The sequence below is a fragment of the Cimex lectularius genome, unplaced genomic scaffold (assembly GCF_000648675.2).
Source record: "Cimex lectularius strain Harlan isolate CLEC.00 unplaced genomic scaffold, Clec_2.1 scaffold232, whole genome shotgun sequence".
NCBI classification, from domain to species: Eukaryota; Metazoa; Arthropoda; class Insecta; order Hemiptera; family Cimicidae; genus Cimex; species Cimex lectularius.
The window spans coordinates 686,758-711,329 of NW_019392940.1; the positions used below are offsets into that span (position 1 = coordinate 686,758).

The following is a 24,572-nucleotide window of genomic DNA, read 5'->3' on the forward strand; positions in this document are numbered from 1 at the left end:
TGGTGATCTCTGCAACGCATGAGCTCAATGTGATTGAGGTCTGGAGACAATGGGTGAAGGGCAGATTGGATTTCCCAGATTTTTTAACCATTGATGAACAACTCTGCCTCTATGAGGTCTGGCATTGTCATCCAGAAATCGAAAATCCCTGCCAATGAGATCCCTGATTTGAGGGATTTATTCCTCGATGATTTCTTGGAAATAACGGACTTCGGTGAGGTTGTGTTCAACAATATTCGTCTTCCGGTGTAAATCATCAAGGCATAACTAAAAAGCTTACTAATATAAATCAAGAAAAAATTATTTACATAAATAAGAAACAAAATTGGCCCTAAAACTGATCCTTGTTTTATACCAGAAAAAATATTAGATGAACTTAAGTTCGATTAGAAATGTAATAATATAAATTAATAATTTCTGATGTAAAAAGTACGATTTAAATTCATTTCTTTTAGAATTCAATTGTATATCCTTTGACTAAAAAAATGCATTTTTAACTAGATCATTGCATACTGAAGTAAACATTTATTGTTGTCATAACATTAAAATAAGAAATTAAAACATATTAATTATATAGAGGTAAATTTGTAAATATGGGAGGTTGTTTTTATGAGTAGTCTTTTTGCTTACCTCCTGTCTGTTTTACGCTCCCAGTATTTTAGTGTTCTTTAGTTACCCAAGATACCAGTTATTTTTTAATGTGGATATAGTTTATGCCACAGAATGGATTTGGTCTTGTGAGAAGTTCCGGCGCTCCTTTTCAAAAAATTATATATCTGCTGTACTTTGTCATTGCCTGATTGGCAAAGGATGCAATGAGGGTGGAAGGATTCAGACAATTGCGGTAATAAGTATATAGACTGGCCCAAACACACTGCCTTGCGGTACTCCCGCGGCAAGAAAGCAGTTGGAGTAATTTTATACTTGTCGGACCCGAAAAAAAACTCGGATTTAGCGGAGGATTAGGTAGACGGTATTTGAAGGACACAGTTTAATTTGAACAGGGGACACTATTGCGGTCGAATTCTTGTGCCATATAAAAAAAGGCGTTCATACCATATTCTTTTCGCTAAAGAAAAGAGGATCAACACTTGCTGGACTATCAGCGCGAAAGCTAAAATGATGATTTGGGGGTAGGTTAGAGGAATATATTTCTGGCAACATACCTTGAAGGACAATCATTTTCCAATATTTTAGCCATGATGTGTAAAGCTGTCATCGAAGATGACGAAAAAATGAAATACGTTTGACAGACAGAGGACAGGCAAACAAAATAATAATGAGCATTCAACACCAGAAAATCCTACGACTAGAATTAAATCTTGTAAATTTATTTTCTGTAAGCTCCTTAAATAAATAACTTAAGTTAAAAAGACAACCAAAATATACAATAAAACATTGTTTTCATCATCAACGATTTTTCATTGGTCGCTTTAACAAGTAATTTATTTATAAGACCATAATCTTGTCCTTCCTTGCGTTGAATCATGTCACACCTAGGACCGACATCGTCCCGCTTTGAATTATGCAGTATCCAATCCAGCTGTTACAATTATATCGCAATCAATCCAATATGGAGTATGTGAATATTAGATAAACAATTATTGAACACAAGACAGATATTTTATTAGTCCATTTAAATTATAACTTGAGAAAACGGCCATACTCGGTCTGTATAATTAAATTCCTTTCATGATTTTATATAAATATACTTGAGTACTTAACAAATTCTATAACAACGATAATGTGTTTACAAAAAGTATAATTTATTTCAACTTAATCTATATTCTGTTCAATTAATTTTTTTAAACACCCTTGAACTTACGAAGTCTTCTTAGAATACAAGTTAACGGTGAAAATTTAATGTACACCTACGCTGGCTAAAAGTAGCACCATTATCTCGTTGTATTGATTTTTATTAAAAACCATAGAAATTTTCTTAACCAGAAGAAAACCTCGATTCAAAATATATGTAGAATATGTGTAAATAAATCAAATAAATATTTAAATTTTATATGGATCACTTTTTTATGAAGTAAATGGCCCTTCCATAAGTGGGGGAAAAGGCTCTGTAACTCATCTACACATATATACATGTATAAATAATTTACACAAGAATATATACTTATAAAAACATACATTTTCAAGTCAGTATTATCCGTTATGAATAATTGATATATCGCCGCTACCACGTCAAACTATTGAATGCGAAAATTGGTACTTTACATCAGAGGAAAAATATCTTTTAATCGTGAATCCGTGAATACAAAATCAGCGCTTTGCTAAACGTTAAGTATCAGTGTATGTCCTACCATTTTTGATTCCTTTTTACTGTGGTAAGTAGATTTATCAGTTTACATTTTATTCTTACCGAAAAATCATTTCCAAAATATCACCTCAGTTCACATCTGAAAAGTGGAGGTTACGGATCTAAGAAACCAGCGAGAGCGGGCGGACTCACGAGGGGAGGCTCATCCCAGCACGTCCGCGTTGAGATTTTAATCAAACCTGTTTTGTTGATGCTACGTCGAAAAATATTAGACATGTGTCCAAGCGTTCTCGCCAATGAGCCCTAGTAGCAAAGAAAATTTTTTTAATTCTTAAACTTTATTACTAGAAGTCACGACAGTTCAAGTGGTAGAGCAGCAGCGTATTTAGCCGAAGGTCGTGGGTTCGAGTCTCGCTCGTGACACTGACGATTTTATATCAACCAAGACCTTACATAAAAAGAATAATTAATTGAAAGAAGTAACTTGGTCGATTGACTACTAAAACGTAAAAATGGTTTATTATTAGAACTAAATACAATAGAATGTTACTAAATAACGAGTATAAAAATGAAATCTGTACATAATTAAAATTAAACATGATTTCAGATTTTAATAATTACCCATGTCCAAATATCAGAGTATTAGAACTGTACTTCAAACTTAATAATTTAACTTAGCAAACAATAAATAAATAATAATAAGGAATAAGAGGGGCGTCGGTGGCCGCAACGGTTTAGGTGTTGACACGGCTCTCATCGCTGTAAGGTAAAGGTCCCGAGTTCGAATCCAGCGGCCCTGCATTCGAACCCGACATACTTACAAATGGGCTTTTTTTCCAAAACACCGGCACCCTGAGGGTTTATATGACCTCTGATGTTGCTAACCCTCGTAAGAAAGATTTTAAACAAATTTTTAAAAAATAAAAAAATAATAATTAAATATTTGATTTATATAGTATTAGCTTATAACGTTGAGAGATTTTGCTTCTAAAGAATAAAATGAAAATAGCTGTTTAACAAGGAAAAACATCTTATATTAAAAATAAACAGTAAAATCAATAAAATATTATTAATGGTTATTTGTTACAATGAAGTAAAGAAGGAAAAGAGAATAACACTCTTATAATTATAAAATTCACTTGTTTTCGTTGTCCGCTTGACCAATTAATCTTTCAATTAATTAAGGTTTTTAGTTGAGATAAAAAAGTCAATGTCACGAGCGGGATTCGAACCCACGACTTTCGGCTAGATACGCCGCTGCTCTACCACTTGAGCTATCGTGCTATCGTGACTTCGATCCACTCGGACACTAACTTCCCATCTCAACCCCACCTTTTTGAATTTTCCCTCCTTTTTGCCATTTTTCAAATGTCGTGTAATCTATTTGATTCTCGGCGACAATTAAAATGGCCACGGAGAGCTTTAGTGAAGTGTACTGCATTTTAATTCATTAAATTCACTAATTTCGTGGTCCGCTTGACCAATTAATAACTTTTATTCATCTCAACTAAAAACCTTAATTATTTATAATTATAATTGAACTTGATTAACTAAGGCTAATATATATATAGGCTGGGCCCAAAAGAAATAAAGATACTTTGAGGATTTATAGGAAATTTCATGCTGAACAAAAAAGGTCCTAAAAACTTGGTCTTTAAGGAGTTTTTTCACGTATTAATAGTGGGATAAAAATGAATGAATTTGTACTATTCTTGACGCATGTAACGACAAAACTTTTATTTTGTTTTCTTAACGCAATAAAACTTTTGTATCTTTTGTTCTCAAATGAAGCCTTCTATGAGAAAACGCAAAAACCTCTAAAAGCCACGTTTTTTTAAATCTTTTTTTTTCAGAAATTTCTCCCATATGGTTCCATGTCTCAACATACGTATCGGGAAAAAACCTATTCGATTATTAAATTTTGAGTAGAAAGAAACCAACCGCACGTCCTTTTAACTAATAATATTTCAGGTCGATCGATCAGAGAATTAATGGACGTCCCACGAGACGGGAATGAAACAGGGAAATGGGATATCCGGTTGTTGTTTTTTCTACTGATATACCAGCATTCCAGGTATTCGGAATTGTTGACTTTGATCTCAGATTTCGAGCCCAACTGCCCCACTGAGGTTTCTCTTCTGCGTCCTATGCTTGCTTGGTTTCGATAGATAGAAATCTATTCTCTCATAACTCTTGGAAATGGTAATTCACAAAGGTATCTAAGACAAAATTTAATATTGGTAAGAGATGGATCGACCTTGTGTAGATTCGTTTGTGTGATAATCAGGAATTTATATTTTTTATATTTTAATTGTTGTTTTTATGGGTTATTTATTTATTATCAAGGATTAATAAACATGTACATAAAGAAGTTGTAAATTAACTCAGTAAGTAGACAATATTTAAAATTATCATTTCGACTATAGTTATATTTTTCTTTGTATTAGGCCCTGAAGATGTTTACAAATTAAACGAAAACTTGGCATGAAGTTGGGAGTTTCTTTGTTTCTGTGACCGAACACCTGATTATCACACAAACAAAATTTAATGTCATCGTTAATGTTTATCATTATTCGGAGATCGTGAGATGTGATCTGATGTGACGTAGGTTCTAGAAAAACATTTTTTTTATCGTGCCAACGTTTCGATCTTTATTGAGATCATCTTCGGGGCCTGGGATTTATAAACATTGTTTAAATTTTACAAACACATGTAGGATGTCGAAACAAGTGAATTTATGGAATGCAAAAGAAAAAATGAATTTATACAATGCTAGAAATTTTAGATAAAAAATAACAATAATAATGAAGTTTCCAACATTGTATAAATTTATTATTATTATTATTTATTTAAATCTGACGTAGGTTTTAGAAAAAACTTTTTTTCTTTATGGTGCCAATGATTCGATCATTATTGAGATCATCTTCAGGGCTCAAAGTGTATGTTTTCCGTGTAGATGTGTCATTCCCAGGCCCTGAAGGTGATCTCAATAAAGATCGAAACGTTGGCACGATAAAGCAAATGTTTTTCTAAACCTACGTCACACCAGACCGCATCTCACGATCTCCAAATAATCAAGTTTACATAATGTTGTTACAATAAATTACAACAATGGCGAAAAGTTAGCAACAGTTTCGTATTTCTAGCGGCAACATAATAATATCTTTTACTTTAAAAGTAGTGTTGCATAAGCATAGACTCTAAATCGGTAAAAAAAGAGCTTTTAAATTAATGTAGGTAAGAATAGGTAAACATAATTATCTACAAAAATTCAGAGTCTTTTTTCCCCCTGTGTTAATTAATCTTAAAATATGAAATAAAATTTAAAGAATGTTAGTAATTTATCTACGGCTACATGACGGGGCTACACAATTAATAATTAAATTATTATTAAGCTGTATTTCCGAGCTTTTCTCGTAAATTGAATTAACTGTTAATATTTCAAATTTGTAACAATTAGTAGACCAGCGAAGATTTTCTCATATCAACCCAAAAAATTGGGCGTTTACGAAGGAAACAGTGTAGATGCTTCTAGCATATCATTAGAAATGATGCTAAGCCTACTTCCATTGAAAATGTATTATACGAGGAGAAGCTAGGTTCATTCAGACTCTCCGAAAACAATTAAATTGGATAGGGCCTAAACATTTCAGGCATTCAATAATAATTAATTGAATCTGATACCCATTCCTACAAATGGGGACTAAATGTATGATCTCGGAAACGTTCAATTTGTTTCAACATCCTATAAAGTCTCGATGGACTAGAAAGAAAAAAAGAAATCAGATGTAATGATTCTGTAGCAAACAGAACAGAACTGCTCAAAATAAATCAAGGAACCAGATCATGTTTTTTCAGTATAAGTGCAATGATGTTTTGAAGATATTTTCTACGCTAGCGGTTCTGGGTTCGAAGCCCTGCATTGCCCCTTGAATTTTATTTGAGATTGATTTGACAAAAACATCATAAAGTGGTTTGTCAGGGTTTAACTTATTACTGTTAGTAAAAAAAGCCAAATAGCTATTCTAATGTCATTGCTTTTTGAAGCGCCTGCAAATAAAATTCCCAGTCATAATACTGAACGCAAGTCAGTCTTTTTCTGAAGCGTATGTTTTTGTTCTAGATTCAAGGAAGTTGTGAGTATCACTTCACAATGGAAGATAAACAGTTTTTAAACGCACTCCCTAATATAAAAAGTATAATAATGGGAATAAACCGACGGATGTTGAACCTGCGTGCCATACATGGAAATCATCAACTTTCGAGACGTTTACTCTTTCCTTATCCAAATTGTTTCATTTAAATTTCCTTGTTTATACTGTATATGGCAAGCCGTTAACAGTTCTGAACTAAATTCTTACTGAGTCATTTGATGAATATGTTTAAATTAAGTATGGAGACAAGGGGAGAAAATAAAAAACATAAATTTAACATAAAAATTAAAAGTTAAGCGTTATTACTTTCACATAACATCTTGAATCAACTTCGTGAAAAATTGTTTAATCATAATCGTAATTGTAATAGAAATATTACACGTAAACAGTTCTTTTCTGCATTGCAATAATTGCAGAACTTCACCTAGTTATATTATGCAGACCCATAATATGTTGGGAAGAGAGGGGATCCGCTGTCGTGTGTCGGACGTATGGAGTTCTTAGGTTTATGGATCCAAACCCATCAAGTCGTTTCAATTTTATGAAAAATTGCAAAAACCCATTTGAAAATCTGTTCATATAAACGTTAGACATACATGTACAAAGTTTTAAATTGCTAATATCCTGCCCAGTTTTCTAAAAACAACTCAACCTAGAAAAACTGTGAACAATATGATTTTAGCATAAGCACTTCTTTCGTATATTGCAATAATTGCCGTTTTTTAAACTTCTTAAAAAAAACCATTATGGAGGTATTGGTTGAGATAAAAAGTCAGGGTCACGAGCGGGATTCGAACTCACGATCTTCCGCCAAATACGCCGCTGCTCTACCACTTGAGCTATCGTGACTTCGATCCACTAGGACACCAACTTCCCATCTCAACCCTACCTTTTGGATTTTCCCTCCTTTTGTCATTTTTTATCTCAACCAATACCTTTCATAAAGATTAATTAATTGAAAAAAAGTTAATTGGTCAATCGGGCCACGAACTGTAATGGATTTAGCTTCTTAAAAAAGTTAAAAAATGAAATTTTATTTTTCAAATGGTAACCTACATTGTCATTTATGGATTTATCAAGTCGTTTCAATTTTAAGAAAAAGTGCAAAAAAACCATTTGAAAATCTGTTAATATAAACGTTAGACATACATGTAGAGAGTTTTAAATTGCTAATGTCCTGCCCAGTTTTCTAAAAACAACTCAACCTAGAAAAACTGTTAACAATATGATTTTAGCATAGTTCTTCTTTCATACATTGCAATAATTGCGTTTATTTATTTTAAACTTCTTAAAAAAGTTAAAAATTCCATTTTTTATTCTACGAATGGTACGTAACCCACATTTTCATTTACGTTATAATATACACAACTTAGTAGATTAATTTTTTATCATAAGCACTACCTTTTAACATTACGCTAATTTCGGGTGTTTTCATTGTTCTTCTGAAATAAAATTCCTTTCTCATAAACAATGACACATTTTAAGAATATGCAGAATAAATATAAGGTTATAATTGAAAAAATATGTTAATTTTGAATTAACAGAACCTGTAGAAAAAGTTTAAAAAAACAAAAATAGATAGATGGATAGATGGTTGCAATACCTTTTTTGATATCTTGTTTTCCTTTTAATTAAAATGGCTTGCCGGTATGAAAAGAGATACCCGATATATTATATGTACATATATGACACGTGTTCATTTAATTGTTAATTTACCAACGTCAAGCGAACATAGAAATTGTAAAAGCTTATCTTTAACATTTTACGATTAATTAATTTTTATAAAAGGTAGCCAAGAGATGTGTTATAATCTTTAAAACGTGACAAAAATTATTCCATTATCACAGCAACACGGGAAATCCAACTCACAGAAAACCCATATAAAAAGGTGGTATGTGCAGTGAGAAGGCTAGAGAGTAGATTGATCATGCAGTGGAACGTAAGTTTTGTACTCTCTTATAATAATTGTTATTTATTAATTAGTTAATAGTGGTTCTGGATTATATTTCAGGTGGTGTTTATAGCGGTACTGGGGGTATTTAACGTACAATATGTTTTGTCGGATGAATTAGTAGCTGAAGGGCAGAATGTTGGTGATCTGGTGGATAACGATGATTTATTGCCCACTTCTGGTGATCTGTCGAGAGTAAGCAGAGATTCCGGTCTTGTGGGGGATCTTCTTACACCATCTTCAGAGTCTGAACCTGGAAGTAGTCAAAATGGTGGTCTTCCAGGCGGTTTGCTCGGAGGTCAAAATGGTGGTGATGGACAAAGCGGAGGAGTTGTGCCGGATCTGCTTAAACAACTGCTAGGACCTGTACCTGGAAGTGGTCAAAATGGTCTTCCAGGCGGTTTGCTCGGAGGTCAAAATGGTGGCGATGGACAAAGCGGAGGGGTTGTGCCGGATCTTCTTACACAGCTGTTAGGGCCTGTAGCTAGTAGTGGTCAAAATGGTGGTGATGGTCAAAGCGGAGGAGTTGTGCCGGATCTTCTTACACAGTTGTTAGGACCTGTAGCTGGTAGTGGTCAAAATAGTGGTAATGGTCAAAGCGGATGTGCCGGATCTTCTTACACAGCTGTTAGGACCTGTAGCTGGTAGTGGTCAAAATAGTGGTAATGGTCAAAGCGGAGGAGTTGTGCCGGATCTTCTTACACAGCTGTTAGGGCCTGTACCTGGAAGTGGTCAAAATGGAGACCTTCTAGGCGGTTTGCTCGGAGGTCAAAATGGTGGTACTGGACAAAGCGGAGGGGTTGTGCCGGATCTTCTTACACAGCTTTTAGGGCCTGTACCTGGAAGTGGTCAAAATGGAGGCCTTCTAGGCGGTTTGCTCGGAGGTCAAAATGGTGTTACTGGACAAAGCGGAGGGGTTGTGCCGGATCTTCTTACACAGCTGTTAGGGCCTGTACCTGGAAGTGGTCAAAATGGAGGCCTTCTAGGCGGTTTGCTCGGAGGTCAAAATGGTGGTACTGGACAAAGCGGAGGACTTGTGCCGGATCTTCTTACACAACTGTTAGGGCCCGTACACGGAAGTGGTCAAAATAGTGATCTTCTCGGCCTGCTTCTCGCCCAGCTTCTCGGAGAATTAAGTGGAGGCAACGGAGGAGGAAATTGTAACAACAATAACGGAGGCGACAAAGGTTGTGGAGGAAAATGCAGTTGTCAAGACGGTGATAATTGCTCTGGAAAACCTGGTACCACGCTCAAATGCGTATGCCAATGCACCGGTAATATTAACGGGAAATTTCCTTGTTACCTTTACCAGCCAAGCTATGCCACTTATGGAAATCCCAGTTTTGGTGTCCAACACTACTCATCATATTATGACCCATATAACTCCTTGGACGGGGGTGGACAAGATTTAGTGGGATTGGGAAGCGAAAATGTACTTGTTTCAAATGACCTCTGAATGCTGACAGTGTACTCGTATGATTTGGTTTGTGTACCTCCCTCCTCATAAAAATTACTTAATTATTGTTAAATCTGAACAATTCATAATTGTAACTTTCATTGCATGAATAAAATACTAAAACTTTCAAACTTTCCATCAACTTTTCTTTAACTAATTAACAAAACGAGTTTTTTCCCAACCTGAAGAATAAATCTTTACCCTCATTTATTTCTACACGGATTAAAAAGATGTATAGGACTGAAATTAACAAAGAAAAACTGCAAGAAAAAAACTTGAAAATTGCATTTAAAAAAGGTCAAAAAACTCTTTAGGCCATTAGGCATGGTTAAAAGGGCCTTTTCCACGATAATCTTAAGTGCTATTTGGCAGAGAAAATTATGAGTGAATAAATAAGAGAGAATTTCAAGGGGGAAAAGTTTAAAAAACACAAATTAAAATGTGGTCAAACTTTTGCTGTCTGGAATAATTTCTTTACTGCCCACATGGGAGATGAATGAGGGGAAACGTTTCATTAAAATTCTACCTCAACAGATGCGAAAAATATATTATTACATTTTACATATACATATATTATATGGTTTAAGTTATTATTAAGTTTTGCTACCTTTGGTGATGTTGCTCATTTAATTTCGGTAACATTCATTTGAAGAAAAAAAACATTATTATATAAATTGACAACACACAAGAAGATATTATATCATCAACATCTCAAGATAAAATGCAATATATGGAAGTTTATTGTTTTTCATAGTTAGTTGTTTAACAAAGTTTCACGTCAAAGAATTAATTGTGTTTTGGTAGTCAGCCAACAGTTTTAGAACCTAAAAGTCTTCATAGCTGTCCAACTCTTCTGATAAGTTCAATTCTTATGTGAAGATTTCACGCCAGGCTGCTATCTAGGCTCCTACAAATCTAACTTAAGCGGATACAGCTACTTCGTCTGTTAGGTATGATTTCAGTATGAAATCAAAACAGAATGTTATAAACCAGCCAATACTTGCTTAAGGGGCGAGGAGTTAAAGTTATCGTCGTTTAAGTCGAGGTGGCTGCTATTCGGGATGGGAACGTGTAGATGCTTGTGCTTGATAGTTAGGATAGAGGGAAGTTGTGGAAGTTTTGGAAGCGGGATCAGATCCGTTCATGACCAAATGAATATTGAAGTCGTTATGATTGATGAGGTAACTGACGCAATAAGACATTTTGACAATTTGTCTTAGAAATTTCGATTGGAAGAATTCCATGTGTTTGGCGGGACCAAAGCTTCTCTCCATATGTCTAAAAGTGGTCGCAGTAATCTCTTGTAAAAAGTTAGTTACGTTTTCATTGTTAAAGCAGATTTCGTTTCTAAAAGTTTTCGCAGTTATCCGTGTTTGGTTAAATTTTTATTCTTAAGTAGCATTGTGTGTGGGGTTTCATGTCATTCTGCTTATTATTGTTATTACAATGTTCATTTTTCTTTATTCAGTCATGTTTTCACTTGGATGTTGGAACTTGCTTGGATATTATTCGGGTTAGTAGACAGACTTGAGGTATCTTGCGCGTCGGTGATGGTATTGAGTTGTATAGAGAAGTCGGAAGTATAAATGCAAAAATCATGAGGCGACGATTGCTCAATTTTTGGACGACTGTATCAATCTGACTAAAGCAGCGGTCAATAGGATTCAAGAATAAGGTAAAAGGAATGAGTAGAAATTGGGCTTTGATACTTTTTTTTATATACAAAAAACAAAATCAACGTGGTGGACATCGTTGATCAAAGAGTCAGCAGCGTTCCTCGTTTCGATTAAAACTAATATAGTAAACAACGAACATCAATCTTGGTTAGCTTAGCCAGTATTATTTGATCCTTTGCTTTAAGTAGTTCGTGCTCCGCATTCCTAATATTGTTCCTAAGTACCACCGGGTGATGAACGCTTGGCCAAATGCTAAAATTGATTAGAGTTATAAAGGAGAGTTCGTCAACTGTGAGTAAAGCTGTGTACTTACTTTCAGCGTGTTGACATTATTTTATTATTATTTAAAAAAAACAACTTTTTATCTTCCTTATCTATCCTTTAGCTCATATTACAATAAATTCAAAATTCCTATTTGACGACGCGAGAACTAACCATCTTTCGATCCAAGCCGACCGAACTTTTTTTTATATATTTTTATTTAACCGTTTGAGTAGTAAACTAGCTGCAACAACCGCCAGATATGACAGACTCCATTCTATTTTAAAAGGGGGGAAGAGATCAAAGTAGGAAATAGGCAATAATGAATGGCAAACTAGAAAACGAAACCCCTGATATTCCCATGATGCAGGTTTCAAATTCGCATACTTTTGAACAAAAAACTTTCTTGTGTAACAAGAACGTAAAAGATGATTGCAGAGGATCAATCTGTTCAAGTTAGTAGTTCCGACCCCATAAGGGAAGGACTGCCTCTTTTTTGGCTTCTTTATCAGCCTTTTCGTTTCTTTCTATGCCTTCATGTCCCAGATACACCTCAAGGTTACCTTGATGACTTTTCGTAGTGCCATTAGGCAAGTTAGGCACCCCTAGATTAGTTTGGAGTTATAAATAAATGCATGTAGCAACTTTATAGCTGCCTGGCTGTTCGAAAGTATTTAGATCCGCACACCTTTGATTTTCTTCTTTACAAATTTCTGTGTCCAGAGTTGTATTAGCTGATCTCAGTTGGGATAAACATTTTGGAACCAATTGTAATTCGGTCCCTTTTCCCTTTTCAGCATATTAGGGTCCTTTCTTGAAACTTGTGATTGCTTTTTCTCCAAAGATCCCTGTTATCTAGCTTCCATCTCATTTTGTCATGTACTGTTATGTCACACTCATTTACTTTAGTTCTCTCCATAATTTTGTCATTTCTTCTCCTTAGATCTGGTTTTTATGATTTTGTGGGACAAGTATGCAGGTAGGGCCATGTTATGTTAAAATGAGCTAGTTTCTGCAGGCTTTTATTATTATATTAGGATTAATATTTAATCAGTTGCCAACAATTAAGCATAATATAGTTGGGTGGCGGATTATTTAGATTTATATATTATGGGGATGGACTGAAAAATGAGTTTTATGTTAATTGTTGATAAATTGTTTTATCGGATGTTATCTAATTCCTCAAAGTCTTAAATCATTTTACATTACACCCAGACAGTTTTTAAAGTTTTTTTTTACATTTCTATCCAAAAGGCGAAATGATAATTTGCAATGTTACCTCGGCGGAAGAGATGCAAATGCCGCCGTCGGGAATTCCGCTGACACGTTCGACAAAGTTTTCGTAATGAGAGCACATTAATATTTCAAAATTCTGTATTATCTCAGGTATTTATTTATCGTGACGAGAAACGCCGTACCGACCTTGCATTCAGATTTTTTTTTCTTTTTTTTTGCGAGGGTGGGCTTAACTGGAGACGAATTATCCAGGCCACTGCCGTTTATATTAAAGAAACGCAGGTAAATTTGTAATCGTCACCACCAGCTTAGGAAGATTGAATTAACTAAGAGAACCTAATGCGCTAAATGAAGTTGAACCCCGAGACTTCCACTCAATTCCCTTTCCTCACCGAGTAGAACTGAGAAAAAATTTATACATAGCTCATAGTTGCTGTTTAAAACACGATTAAAATGTTCGAGCGTCAGATTCAAAACATTAAAGCAATTAATTTTTGACGAAATTTTATTAGTGAAATTGCAAGTAAAATATTTTTGATGATTATCTAAACCCCCCATCAAAAAAAATATATATAAACTTACTGGTGTATATCGTACTATACTCAGAATATTTCAAATCAAACAACCAGGCACATGCACTTCGTTAATCGATCATCCTTTCTCTAATGAAACCTTCAAATTTCGATACCATCCACCCAAAACATCAACAGTCTTTCTCCCTCCCTGGATTTTGCCCCAACCAGTCACTGACTAGATAATACAACTTATATATACAAACAAGAATTTCTAAAGGTTAAAAGTGCTATTCCTAGAGCCACTTGTATCCATACCGATGGCTCTAGGGGACCTGACGAAAGTACCTCTTTTTCCTCGACCCTATTTTTTCTATTTTTCTATTTCTTCAACCAACTTTAGCGCGGTTAAAGCACCAACCAGCTGCTATAGATTAATTAGTGAAGGCAGCTGGAACCATAAGGGAAATAATATAGGACACTCGAAAATTCTACATTTATTGAGTAAGGTCAACAACCAACTACTGGGTATAAGCGATAAAAAGGTGAAAATACCTTTAGGGAAAAAGTACTTTCAGGTAGTTAGTCCCTGTGACTATAACTATAGGTCTGATGATGACCATCGTAGCCTAGACTGCTTCACCGATGGCTCACTCATTAAGGATAAGGGAAGCGGTGCTGGAATACACATACCCAATTCAGGGATCAGCATCTCCTCTCCTCTTGGTAATAACCCCTCGGTCTTTCAGGCAGAGGCCTGGGCCATTAATGTTTGCTGTAGAACACTTATGGATAACAAGATTAAGGGAAAAGATATTAAAAAATTTTCCGACAGTCAGGCCAGTCTAAAATCATTACAAAAAGAACTATCAACATCTAGACTGGTAGAGGAAACCGTTGAACTCATTAATAGGACTATCACCAGGTATGAGAATAGGGTAACCCTCATATGGATACCTGCTCATAAGGGGCACTATGGCAATGAGGAGGCGGACAGCTTGGCCAAGGAAGGATCAAATACTGCGTTTGTCGGGCCACAACCGGTATTACCCCACTCTTTAAGCACAGCAAAAGAGAGTATAGGTAGCTGGGGCATGAAACAATTCCTTAAGGAATGGAATATGTCCCCCGGATGCAGGCAATCGAAGGAGTTTCTGAAGGAAATCAAACCTAAAGAAACGAAATGGTTACTCTCTAACTCTAGGAGGGGAATAAGGAGGCTGATAGGTATCCTAACGGGCCATTGCCCCTTGAGAAGACACCTCTTCATAATGGGTACTCTACCAGACCCCTTCGGCCGCTTCTGCGAAACAAAAGAAGAAACGGCTCAACACTACCTCGCAGAATGCGATAGGTATGCTAGGGAAAGATTTAATATTTCGAAGGAGAGGACATAACCAAAACACTCCCCAGGATAAAATGGTCCACAATCCTGGGGTTTGTGAATAGGTCCAAAAGGTTTATGCAGGACTCGTGAGCCGACCAGGTCCCGGACCTTTTAGGGATGGGGTACGGGCCTACTCAGGCTTTTAACCCCTCGGGTCCTGGTCGCCCGCCCTGAGTAATATATATATAAATAACTTTAGCGCTGAGCTGCTTGCAATGGACAGAGCTCTGAATATTATATGAACAGAATGTGACATGTTGGAATATGTATTGACTCCTTATTTACCCTCCAGGCCTTGGAAGACCCTTTTTCCTTTTGCCCCATCGTACAAGATATCCGTGTAACGTTGAAACTAATCCTTCAACGGTACATAAAACTTCTTTTTGGGTTGGTTCCTGGGCACTACGATATAATACCAAATGAATTAGCTGACAAGGCTTCCAAGGAAGCCATTAAAAACGGGTTAAGAATCAAAGAAACACCCAGAGCCGATTTCTGAGCATGATTTCCCATTTAAGAACAGTAGTATGGCATAAGTGAGAATATATTATGATCCGACGTTCCGAGAGAAACAAAGCCACCGTGCGTGTTTGAACAACGTCTTGTAGGGCAAATCGAAGAGAAGAAGTCATTTTAACGAGGCTTAGAATCGGCCATTGTAGAATATATTCACTTCATGGCACATGAACCGCAATCTATATGCACAGTTTGCCACGAAGCGGTTACGACAAAACATATCTCGACACCCTGCGAAATGTTCCATAATCTCAGAAATATATAAACTACTAGTCCGTACTCTTCAAAATACATATACTAATAAAGAAGATAAGGTCATTAAAGTGTTTAAATCCCTTAAATCTGCGAAGTTGTATGACAAAATATGACACAACCCAAAAATGTAAACCTGATTTTCTTCCAGAAAGTGGAAAATTACCCTAACAGTGGGATCTGGATTGGCGGGATGGAGCGCTGGGTGGTTGGCCTGGGGATACTGGGCAGGTTATTCTATCGTTCTCACAGAATAGGAACTCGGACAAGATGGATGTGGATGGTGGCGCATACACTATTTTTATCCCGGCTGACCCCGTAGTCACTCAAGTCCACAATAAACCAGAATGATATTTCTTGTTTGCAATTTTACGAGGTCGAGGTACAATAAGATGCGTCAGAACATCGGCCCCCAACTCCCTAGCTTTCCGCCCTGACTGTCTTGCCCGACTCCGATATTACTGTCCTCCCTGCCTGCAAAGGTTTGGGCTATTAACAGTCTTAGGGCAACCATGACCCTTGGTGGTTCTTGCCTTTAAAAATTAATTTAAAAAACTCAATGATGCATATTTAATCATATGTTCATTGCTGATAGAATGTATGCATACACGTGTACAGAGTTGAGCCTGTCAATTCTCACAACCCACCGGCCCTTCCAGCTTTTGTACTTTAACTATGAATACCGCCAGGCGAAGAGGATCATCCACCCAGGGCGTGTGGTACTCTCGGGTCCGGTCACCGAGGAGGTCCTCCAGGGACTATCAATAACTAGGTTCTTTCAGCACTCAACGCAATTCCTAAATCCAATCCCATTCACATTCTCACTCCTTCCTAAATACATTCTTTCCAATTTACATATTATTTACTCAGTTAGAGTGATGAGTACTAGACCTTGCTCCCTTTACACCAATTACATAACTAACCCAATTGGATGTCGATGGGTACTCATTCCGTCATAGACCCTCCCGCACTACCCATTCACATTAATAAACACATTCACTCTCAACACATCATGTTCATTAGTGGGTAAACATTTTATTTTTGTGAACCTTCGCTAATAATACATTTACAATTAAATATATTAAATAAATTGAAGGTATTTTTCTATTTAGAATCTCTTATTGGGTATGATAGTTTCCAGCAGAGTAATGCCTGGATAATCAAGAGTGTCTTAATATCGCCAAACGAAAGAAAATACTAGTACAATTTATTAAAGATTCTTCAGACGTGAGTCTAGTGAGTTTTTTTAAGAAGTACGAAAAATATTATAGAAGGTGATTAGGGCGTCAAAAATACTCGCAAATGATTGCTTTATTAAACAACAAGATAGGAAAGCAATCTAGCAACTGATTGTCAGACAAATTAATTATACAAAAATCTGCACCTAAACAGATTATGATAACCCTAAAGTCGTTTTGAATGTTTTAAATAAATTTCTCAAATATTCCGAAACCTCAAATTTCTTCTTTGGTCTTCAATCATTATGTTGCGGAAACAACTTCTATCTTTCTTTACCTGTTCATGTTCAGAATTTTATGTTGTTATTCAAACTCTTAAAAACGAACACTCCGCAGGTCTATGATGAATACCAGTATATTTCTTACATATTCTAATGTGAATCTCAGCTGAAGGCCATTTATAGCAGAGCGAAAAATTGCCATAAGGCTCTGACAGCCAGACCCGACCTTATGTCATCAACGTGTATGAAGAATTTCATGTTTTTAGACAATTACTAATTAAATGTGTTTCATAGGAAATTGATATGACATGGGTTTAAATATGAGACCTTTGTGCCAAACACATTCAGACGCTTTCTCCACGTCAATAAGTACCATATTCACATGGTTTTTTTTCATTAAACTTATAGAGAATCATATTTCCCATTCTGGCAAATTGCATAGAAGTAGAATGTATGGGCCCGAAGCCAAATTGGTAAGGCATAATAATGTAATTTTCATATAAGAAGTGCCTAATTCTTTGCAATACTATCTTCTCTGCTAATTTTGAGAGGGAATACGGAGTGATACTGAGCGAGACGAGGTAGGATGTGGACTTTAATAAAGGTTAGGAATAGGGATGAACAGTACATATATTGCTCCAAGTTAATACAAACTAAGCACATGATTGCTTATCGGTGCTGAACATGGCCAAATGGATAATATAGGACGCAAGCACACAAAACTGTTTTGAGTACACATTATCGTCTCGTGAAACTTTTATCTTTGACACCACTTCGACCGGTGTAGTTATAGTTAGATTGTGTTTGTCCCCGGAAACCATCGATAGGCAAAGTTGTAAATCACGCGCCTTCACCGAAAATTGAAAAAAAACTATATAATATAATTCACTATTAATTAAATAATAANCTATATTAATCAAGGTTTCACGTTTTTTAACGTTGAATAGTTGCGCGTTTGTCCAAAAAAAAATTAAATTGCTAAGAAATATGAAAAATAAAAAATAAAAAAGACGGACAGATAAAATTTATTTTAATTTTGTTTTAAATTTTTAATTAACATTTCGCCTATTTCCTCCTATTGCCTTAATTACGTCTTGAAGCGCCTCGGCATACTTTCTACCAGACTGGAAATGTCTTTTTGCAGGAGGTAAGACCATTCTGCACGAAGAGTCTTTTCAAGTTCGTGGACTTATCAGGAAGTGATTGACGTTCTCTTATTCGACTTTTGAGGTTATCCCATTAATGTTCGATTGCGTTTAAGTCAGGAGAACAGGCTGGCCAGGGTAAGACCCTGATGTCATGCTGTTAGAGGTACGTTTGTACTATGCGAGAGACATGTAGACGGGCATTATCGTGCATTAGAATAGGATTGTCGCTGATTTCATCGAGGATAGGCCACGCATTTTCAAATTTCATTCACATAGCGAGTGGCCGTCAATGACCCTCCACGAACAACAACCAACTCTGTGCCACTCTCCATTGAAATTCCCGCCCACACCATCACTGAGCTACGTTGAAAAGGTTGGCTTTGGGAAAATTTACAGGCTTCGTACCTCTGCAACTCTTTCACGGCCTTCTGGAGATCGTAGAGCAAATCTACACTCATCTGTAAAAAGACAGCAGAACCCTGTCCAAAGCCCAATGGTCGTGTTCTCGAGCAAATGCGAGCTGTGCAACTCTGTTTTCTTGTCAATTCTGGTCCTCATAAGGGGCGTAAAGCCATCAGTTCATACTGATTTAATCTTCTTCGAGTTTCAGAAATTTAAATACCTCGAAGTTCCTGGAGCTGATGAATCTCTTCAACAACAGTAAGGTGCCGGTTTCTCAAAATTCTCAAAGTCAAAATCCGTTCATCCTGTTACCCTACGGCGTCCAGAACCTGGCCTTCTATGGTAGGACCCAGTTTTTCGAAACCGTCTAATGGCGTCTCGCAATATTACGTAGGGAACTCCGATGGCAATAGCTGCATACCTGATGGAACGTCCATCATCAATAAGTGCCATACCACGCAAAACTAAACAGTTTTTGCTTCCGAATTCAAATGAGACTGAATAAACATGTTAACTATTCAGAAATCGTGAGATGCGGTCTGGTGTGATGTAGGTAAGTACTAGTAATACTGTAGACCAAGTAACTTCCGTAAAACTTTTTTTAACTTCCGTGTTTACCTCTAATTGATATTCCCAATTTAAAACATAGCATTAACAAATATCAATTGGTAAAAACAATGAGACAAATTAAGGGCAAAATTTTCTTTTATCGAGAAAAAAACTCAATTGGGCGATATTTTTTGCCAGTCAGTGTATATATATATAATTCACTAAAATAGTTTTCTTAACTTTATGTTAGATTATAAAATTACATAAAACAAAAGAAACGAATAGTGGACAGTATGAGTCCACAATGTGTTTTTTCACAACTATGATTTTAATGCATTAAAAAAATTAAATGATTTTTTTAAATTTAACCTTTTTAGAAATGTTAACGTCATGATTTCGATTATTAATTCAAAACAGCATCTTCTATTTACAAGAAAGAAGTTAGCCTCTTAAGTAAATAAAAATCAAATGTAACACCCTTTTGAACTAGGCCCATGGTCGTTCATTGTTATTGGCTTCGACTCACAGATCGTAAAACATTTTACTATCTCTCGTATCCTAAAGTCTTCTCCGGTATGATTAGGGTCGTAAAACGCCAAAGGAAACTACTTTCACATATCCGTTGACACTGAATATAGACTCTGCTGAGTTTTCAGTTAAATCGAAATTCGCAGGTGTCAGTTCATGAACATCTGTTGACAATTCGCTCAATATCTATTAACACACGAGTACAAAGCAAAAAATTTACAAATTTAAATTGAAAATTGGATAAAATCCTTTAAGACACATAAATAAACACATAATACAATTAAGTTCTCACTATCTGGGCGTATCAATCCTATTCTTTCTTCTGTAAAACTGGCTAGTTGCAAATCAAAAAATGACAACGCTCACGTTTTAAAGATAAGTGAACAAATTCGGCCCGCTCGGCTCTGCGTGATATATTGCTTTAATATCACCGACTTTTTTTTAGCTCACCATCACTTTTGTTCTTCTTTCTTTTTGCTCCCATTTTTAATATAATAAGAGAATGCTCAGCTCGTGTGGGACGTCATTGGAGCGTGATATCATTTCGACGGTGATGATGATGAATGGGGGTGTATCAATTTATAAAACCACCAAAAGAGCACGGAATTAAGTTTTTAACTTATTTTTTTCTATTGTACCCTAATATTTTAAATTTTATTAATTAATTATTAAGAGAAATTAACACATATTGCATAAGAATTCACCTGATTCCATCTTATTAAGAGTTTTTTAATTTTAATCAAAGAAATAGAAAACGGTTTTATAATTTTGCAAAAACAGTAGGCCTGTAATTACCCAAAAGGGAAAAAATTAAAATGAATATAAAGGGTTTCGACAACTTTTTTTCCTAGAAGTGACTAGAGAGAAATGATGAAATCTCAGTTTATCACATAAATGCAATAAAACCAAAACCATAAACGAGAACTTGAAACACACAAGAGAAAAGCTAAATATAAGCTGAGCTCTATGACGTCCGATCCGGTGTTTTATTACTCTTTTTTCCATGCCTATCCCTCGGTTTAATCAATTGCCCGAATTTTTTGCCAATATCATTTCCCGCCGTTTTGTCAAACTTTTCAATACTGTACCACTTTCCCTTTTGGTATCGTGAAAAAATCGTTATATAATAAAGATAATAAGGATGAATTCCACCAAACTTGGTACTTCATCCTGCCCATAAAGTCTTATTTCTTTCGTATTATCCTCGTTTTCTGGCTTTATTACTCTTAGCATTTTAAAGGTTCAAATTTATTATTGGTGTTTTATTTGCATCGTTACATTTGGGTTATCTGCCTCTCTTGAAAGAATTTTGCTAAAAATAAAAAATATGGGATGATAAAAAACTCTACCATATACAATGAGCTAAAACCAAAGGCATTGGTATTTTCTACTTTCTCATGGACAATAAATCATCGTTGAAAATTCCTTCAATCATAATTGACACAATGGATACACATTTTGATGTTTGTTGTTTTAATCTTGAGATTAAACTGGATTAACATTAAGTATTCAGAAATCGTGAGATGCGGTCTGGTGTGATGTAGGTTTGAGAAAAACATTTTCTTTATCGTGCCAACGTTTCGATCTTTATTGAGATCATCTTCAGGGCTCAAAGTGTTTGTCTTCTGTGTAATTGGTGGGCACACGACACGCACGAATGGCACAATTCCACAGAAGACAAACACTTTGAGCCCTGAAGATGATCTCAATAAAGATAGAAACGTTGGCACGATAAAGAAAATGTTTTTCTCAAACCTACATCACACCAGACCGCATCTCACGATTTCTGAATAATTATCGATTAACGGTCACTAATCACCACACATTAACATTAAGGTTGAATCAGCTTTAAAGGAAGCAATAAAAAACAAATTCTTTAGTTAGACAAGGCAAAAAATACGGTTTCAATGAGCCAAATCAGTTTCTAAGCCCTGCACAAATTTAAATATCTCTTTTTACCTTCGTCCAAATGATTTGCTATCCAATTTGCTTCTATATTTGCCGAATTGGCCTGTCAACGTATATGAAAACTGATTCGCCTTTTCATCCTTTCCCCTCCCAAATGTGTTCACGATCTTTCCAAACATTTCAACTACAAAACAATAAAAAAGTTTATATTGCCCCTTTCTATAGTCCTATAATTAACTATTGGTAAAACACTAAAATATACCAGACAGTGTTTAACGTTTATAAATTGGTCATTATCAAATCCTCAATTAAAGCATTCCTCAACATTTCCTTTCTACTCCATTCCTTCTTTAAATAGAAATTCAATTAAGGTTCCATTGAGCGAAGGTAAAAAAGAGTTTATTTCTGGTCTGGGTAAGTTTCAAGTTTCCGAAACCCCTATTTGACCTCGGATTCGCTGAGGGTGTCGAAGAAAATCGTGAAGTATCGTTGTAAAAGTGATAAATCGCTTTCAAGGCACATTTTGGCTCTCGGCCACATGTATACAAATAGCAGAGTTGAAAACCCAATCGCTGGTTTGGATCATACACCTACTTCATCATCCCCGGAGAGGAGGAAAACATCCGACCATAAATCCGATATTTTTTTGAAATCATGAGCGAGTAGAAACGTTTGTGATTTTTTTAACGTCGATTATTTTAATTAAAATCTTTGAATAATTGATTTTACGATCCAAATACCTAATTTGTCACAATAGTCGGCTTTGGCACACGCTCGAATAATTACAATATATATGTAAAAAAAATTATATTATAAAATTTATATATATATATATACACATTTCAAATTTTATCGTTTCCGAAAATCAATAATTGCTAATAATTCAAGCCCTTAATATAAAAATTATTATTACAACCAGCAGCTTAATGTTTCAGACTGTATAATTACATCTAAAACTGAATTAACAAAGTTTGAAATTGATCAATTTAAATGTTTATTATCAACAAAATGATAAATAAAATTGATAGTTACAAATCGAACATAGGTTTATTTATTAAATTATTTGTTATTTTGATTTTATTTATTTTTTGAGAAAGGAAAAAGCAAATAGGTACCTAGACGTGGAATGAGAAACATCGTGTAAGTGAGAGAAAGAAAGAAAAAAATGAATAAATTAGTATTAAGTGAGAATGATAGGCTTTGAAGAAAAGATTAGTAAAGGAGAGAGGGCGAGAGAGAGAGAGAGAGAGAGAGAGAGAGAGAGAGAGAGAGAAGGAGAGAGAGAGAGATAAAGTAAGAGAGTAAAGTGATATAAATAAATTAAAATAATGAGTAATGAGTGAGAATGACAGATGTGAGAGAAAGAAGTAGTGACACTGATAGGCTTAGTGGGTTAGAGCGGGAGGGGGGAGGTACGGAGGTATAGATAGATAGATAGATAAAGAGAGAGAGAGAGAGAGAGAGAGAGAAACGTAGAAAGAGAACAGAAGGAATATATGGCTAATTAGAGAAATAGGATGAGGAAAAAGCAAAAGGACATACGAAAATAAGGTCTAAAGTTAATTATTCTTTATGGTCTAGATCCCATGAAATTGACTTTGATAATTAGAATATTTTACTTTTTGGGGAAGTTTTGTACGTTGTTTGCCCAGTCGTCCTCGATGACCCAAAGGCAACCTGACAGAAATTACTCAATTTCTTTACCTTGTTTATGTTTTAACAGGCCAGGCTTTGTTCCAGCTTGTTAATTTTAAAAAATTCAGTTTTTATTTTATCATTAAAGATAACCGGAACTTGTTGTTGGTCAGTGTGATTGTTGGTATTTGGGGATTTTATTGTGAACTGTAACTACAAATAATGACGTAACAGCTTTCTATTTGTTACCTATTTTCTAATATTTATGAGCCAAATACCATGATCTCAGATAAATAAATGAAAACGGTCTCAGAGATAGAATCAAATTATTGCTCGGCTTTCCGAAAAGTAACCAAATGAGCGGAATGGCACTCCAAGGCATACGAAGTTATTCGTCAAAACAGCATTTCAGCCGCGTTAGGTAAACCCATGAAGTTTACCCAATAAGCCGACTTTCATAACAACAAACCAAGTTTGCTAAAGCGAATTTTAAAAACACAAAAGCATGCCGTTTAGCAGACAGTTAATATTGTTCGGTCAATATGCTGCTTATGTAACGTGATGTGTAAACTACTGAGAAGAGTTAATCCAAAATATATTAATACATATTTCCTTAAGTAAAACATTAATTATATAAAGTACGACGATTTTGGAGTCTATTCACAATTTATTAGCCTAACATAGCAATCAGTTTAATAATAAATTTATTTCATGAGAATTTTAACGCGTCAGCTTGTTTTGTTATTTTTCATTGCTGCCGCGCGCATTTGTTTTGCGTAATTATTTTTTGTGAAATAATCCGTAAACCCGCCTCATTTGTCTTTGTCGACCTTGGCAAAACATAAAATCCGGAATTTTTCCCCTCCTCAGAAGGCGAAATGAAATCGATTATCGTTATTCTTCGCAACATAATCCACTGGCTTCGAGTTAATCCGATTAATTGTGAAAAAATCCTCAGAGCGCGGAGTCCATTAAAATAAGTAAGAGGATGTAGGGTGGATTATAATTTATTCTACGTTTTTACAGTTGAGGCGAAAAATCTAAGTAACTATTGTACTAGACTTGGGACCGATGTCTTCAGAAACGTTTTATTATAAATTATACCAGTTTTCATTACAGTCGCTGTAATCACAAAATTTATGCAATGCCATTTAAAACTATGTCTCCCATTCTATGCTATACCTAACGTTCAGTTGATGGCAAATTAAACTTATCTTTCACGACCTTCGCAAACTCTTGAGTTGTATAACTTGGAATTGTTAATTTAATGCAG

At 35.4% G+C, this 24,572-nt stretch overlaps 2 protein-coding genes across 2 annotated transcripts in view; one reads left to right on the top strand and one right to left on the bottom strand.

Annotated features, from left to right (window-relative positions):
- The window catches only part of LOC106667985, a 132,190-nt gene that overhangs the window by 73,451 nt on the left and 34,167 nt on the right, over positions 1-24,572 (bottom strand). The gene's annotated exons all lie outside the window — the stretch shown is intronic.
- LOC106667984 (glycine-rich cell wall structural protein-like) lies at positions 8,260-9,966 on the top strand. The gene is made up of 2 exons (XM_014396340.2): positions 8,260-8,362; positions 8,435-9,966. Exon 2 carries the CDS (start codon positions 8,964-8,966, stop codon positions 9,828-9,830), a length of 867 nt encoding a protein of 288 aa, XP_014251826.1. The 5' UTR covers positions 8,260-8,362; positions 8,435-8,963; the 3' UTR covers positions 9,831-9,966.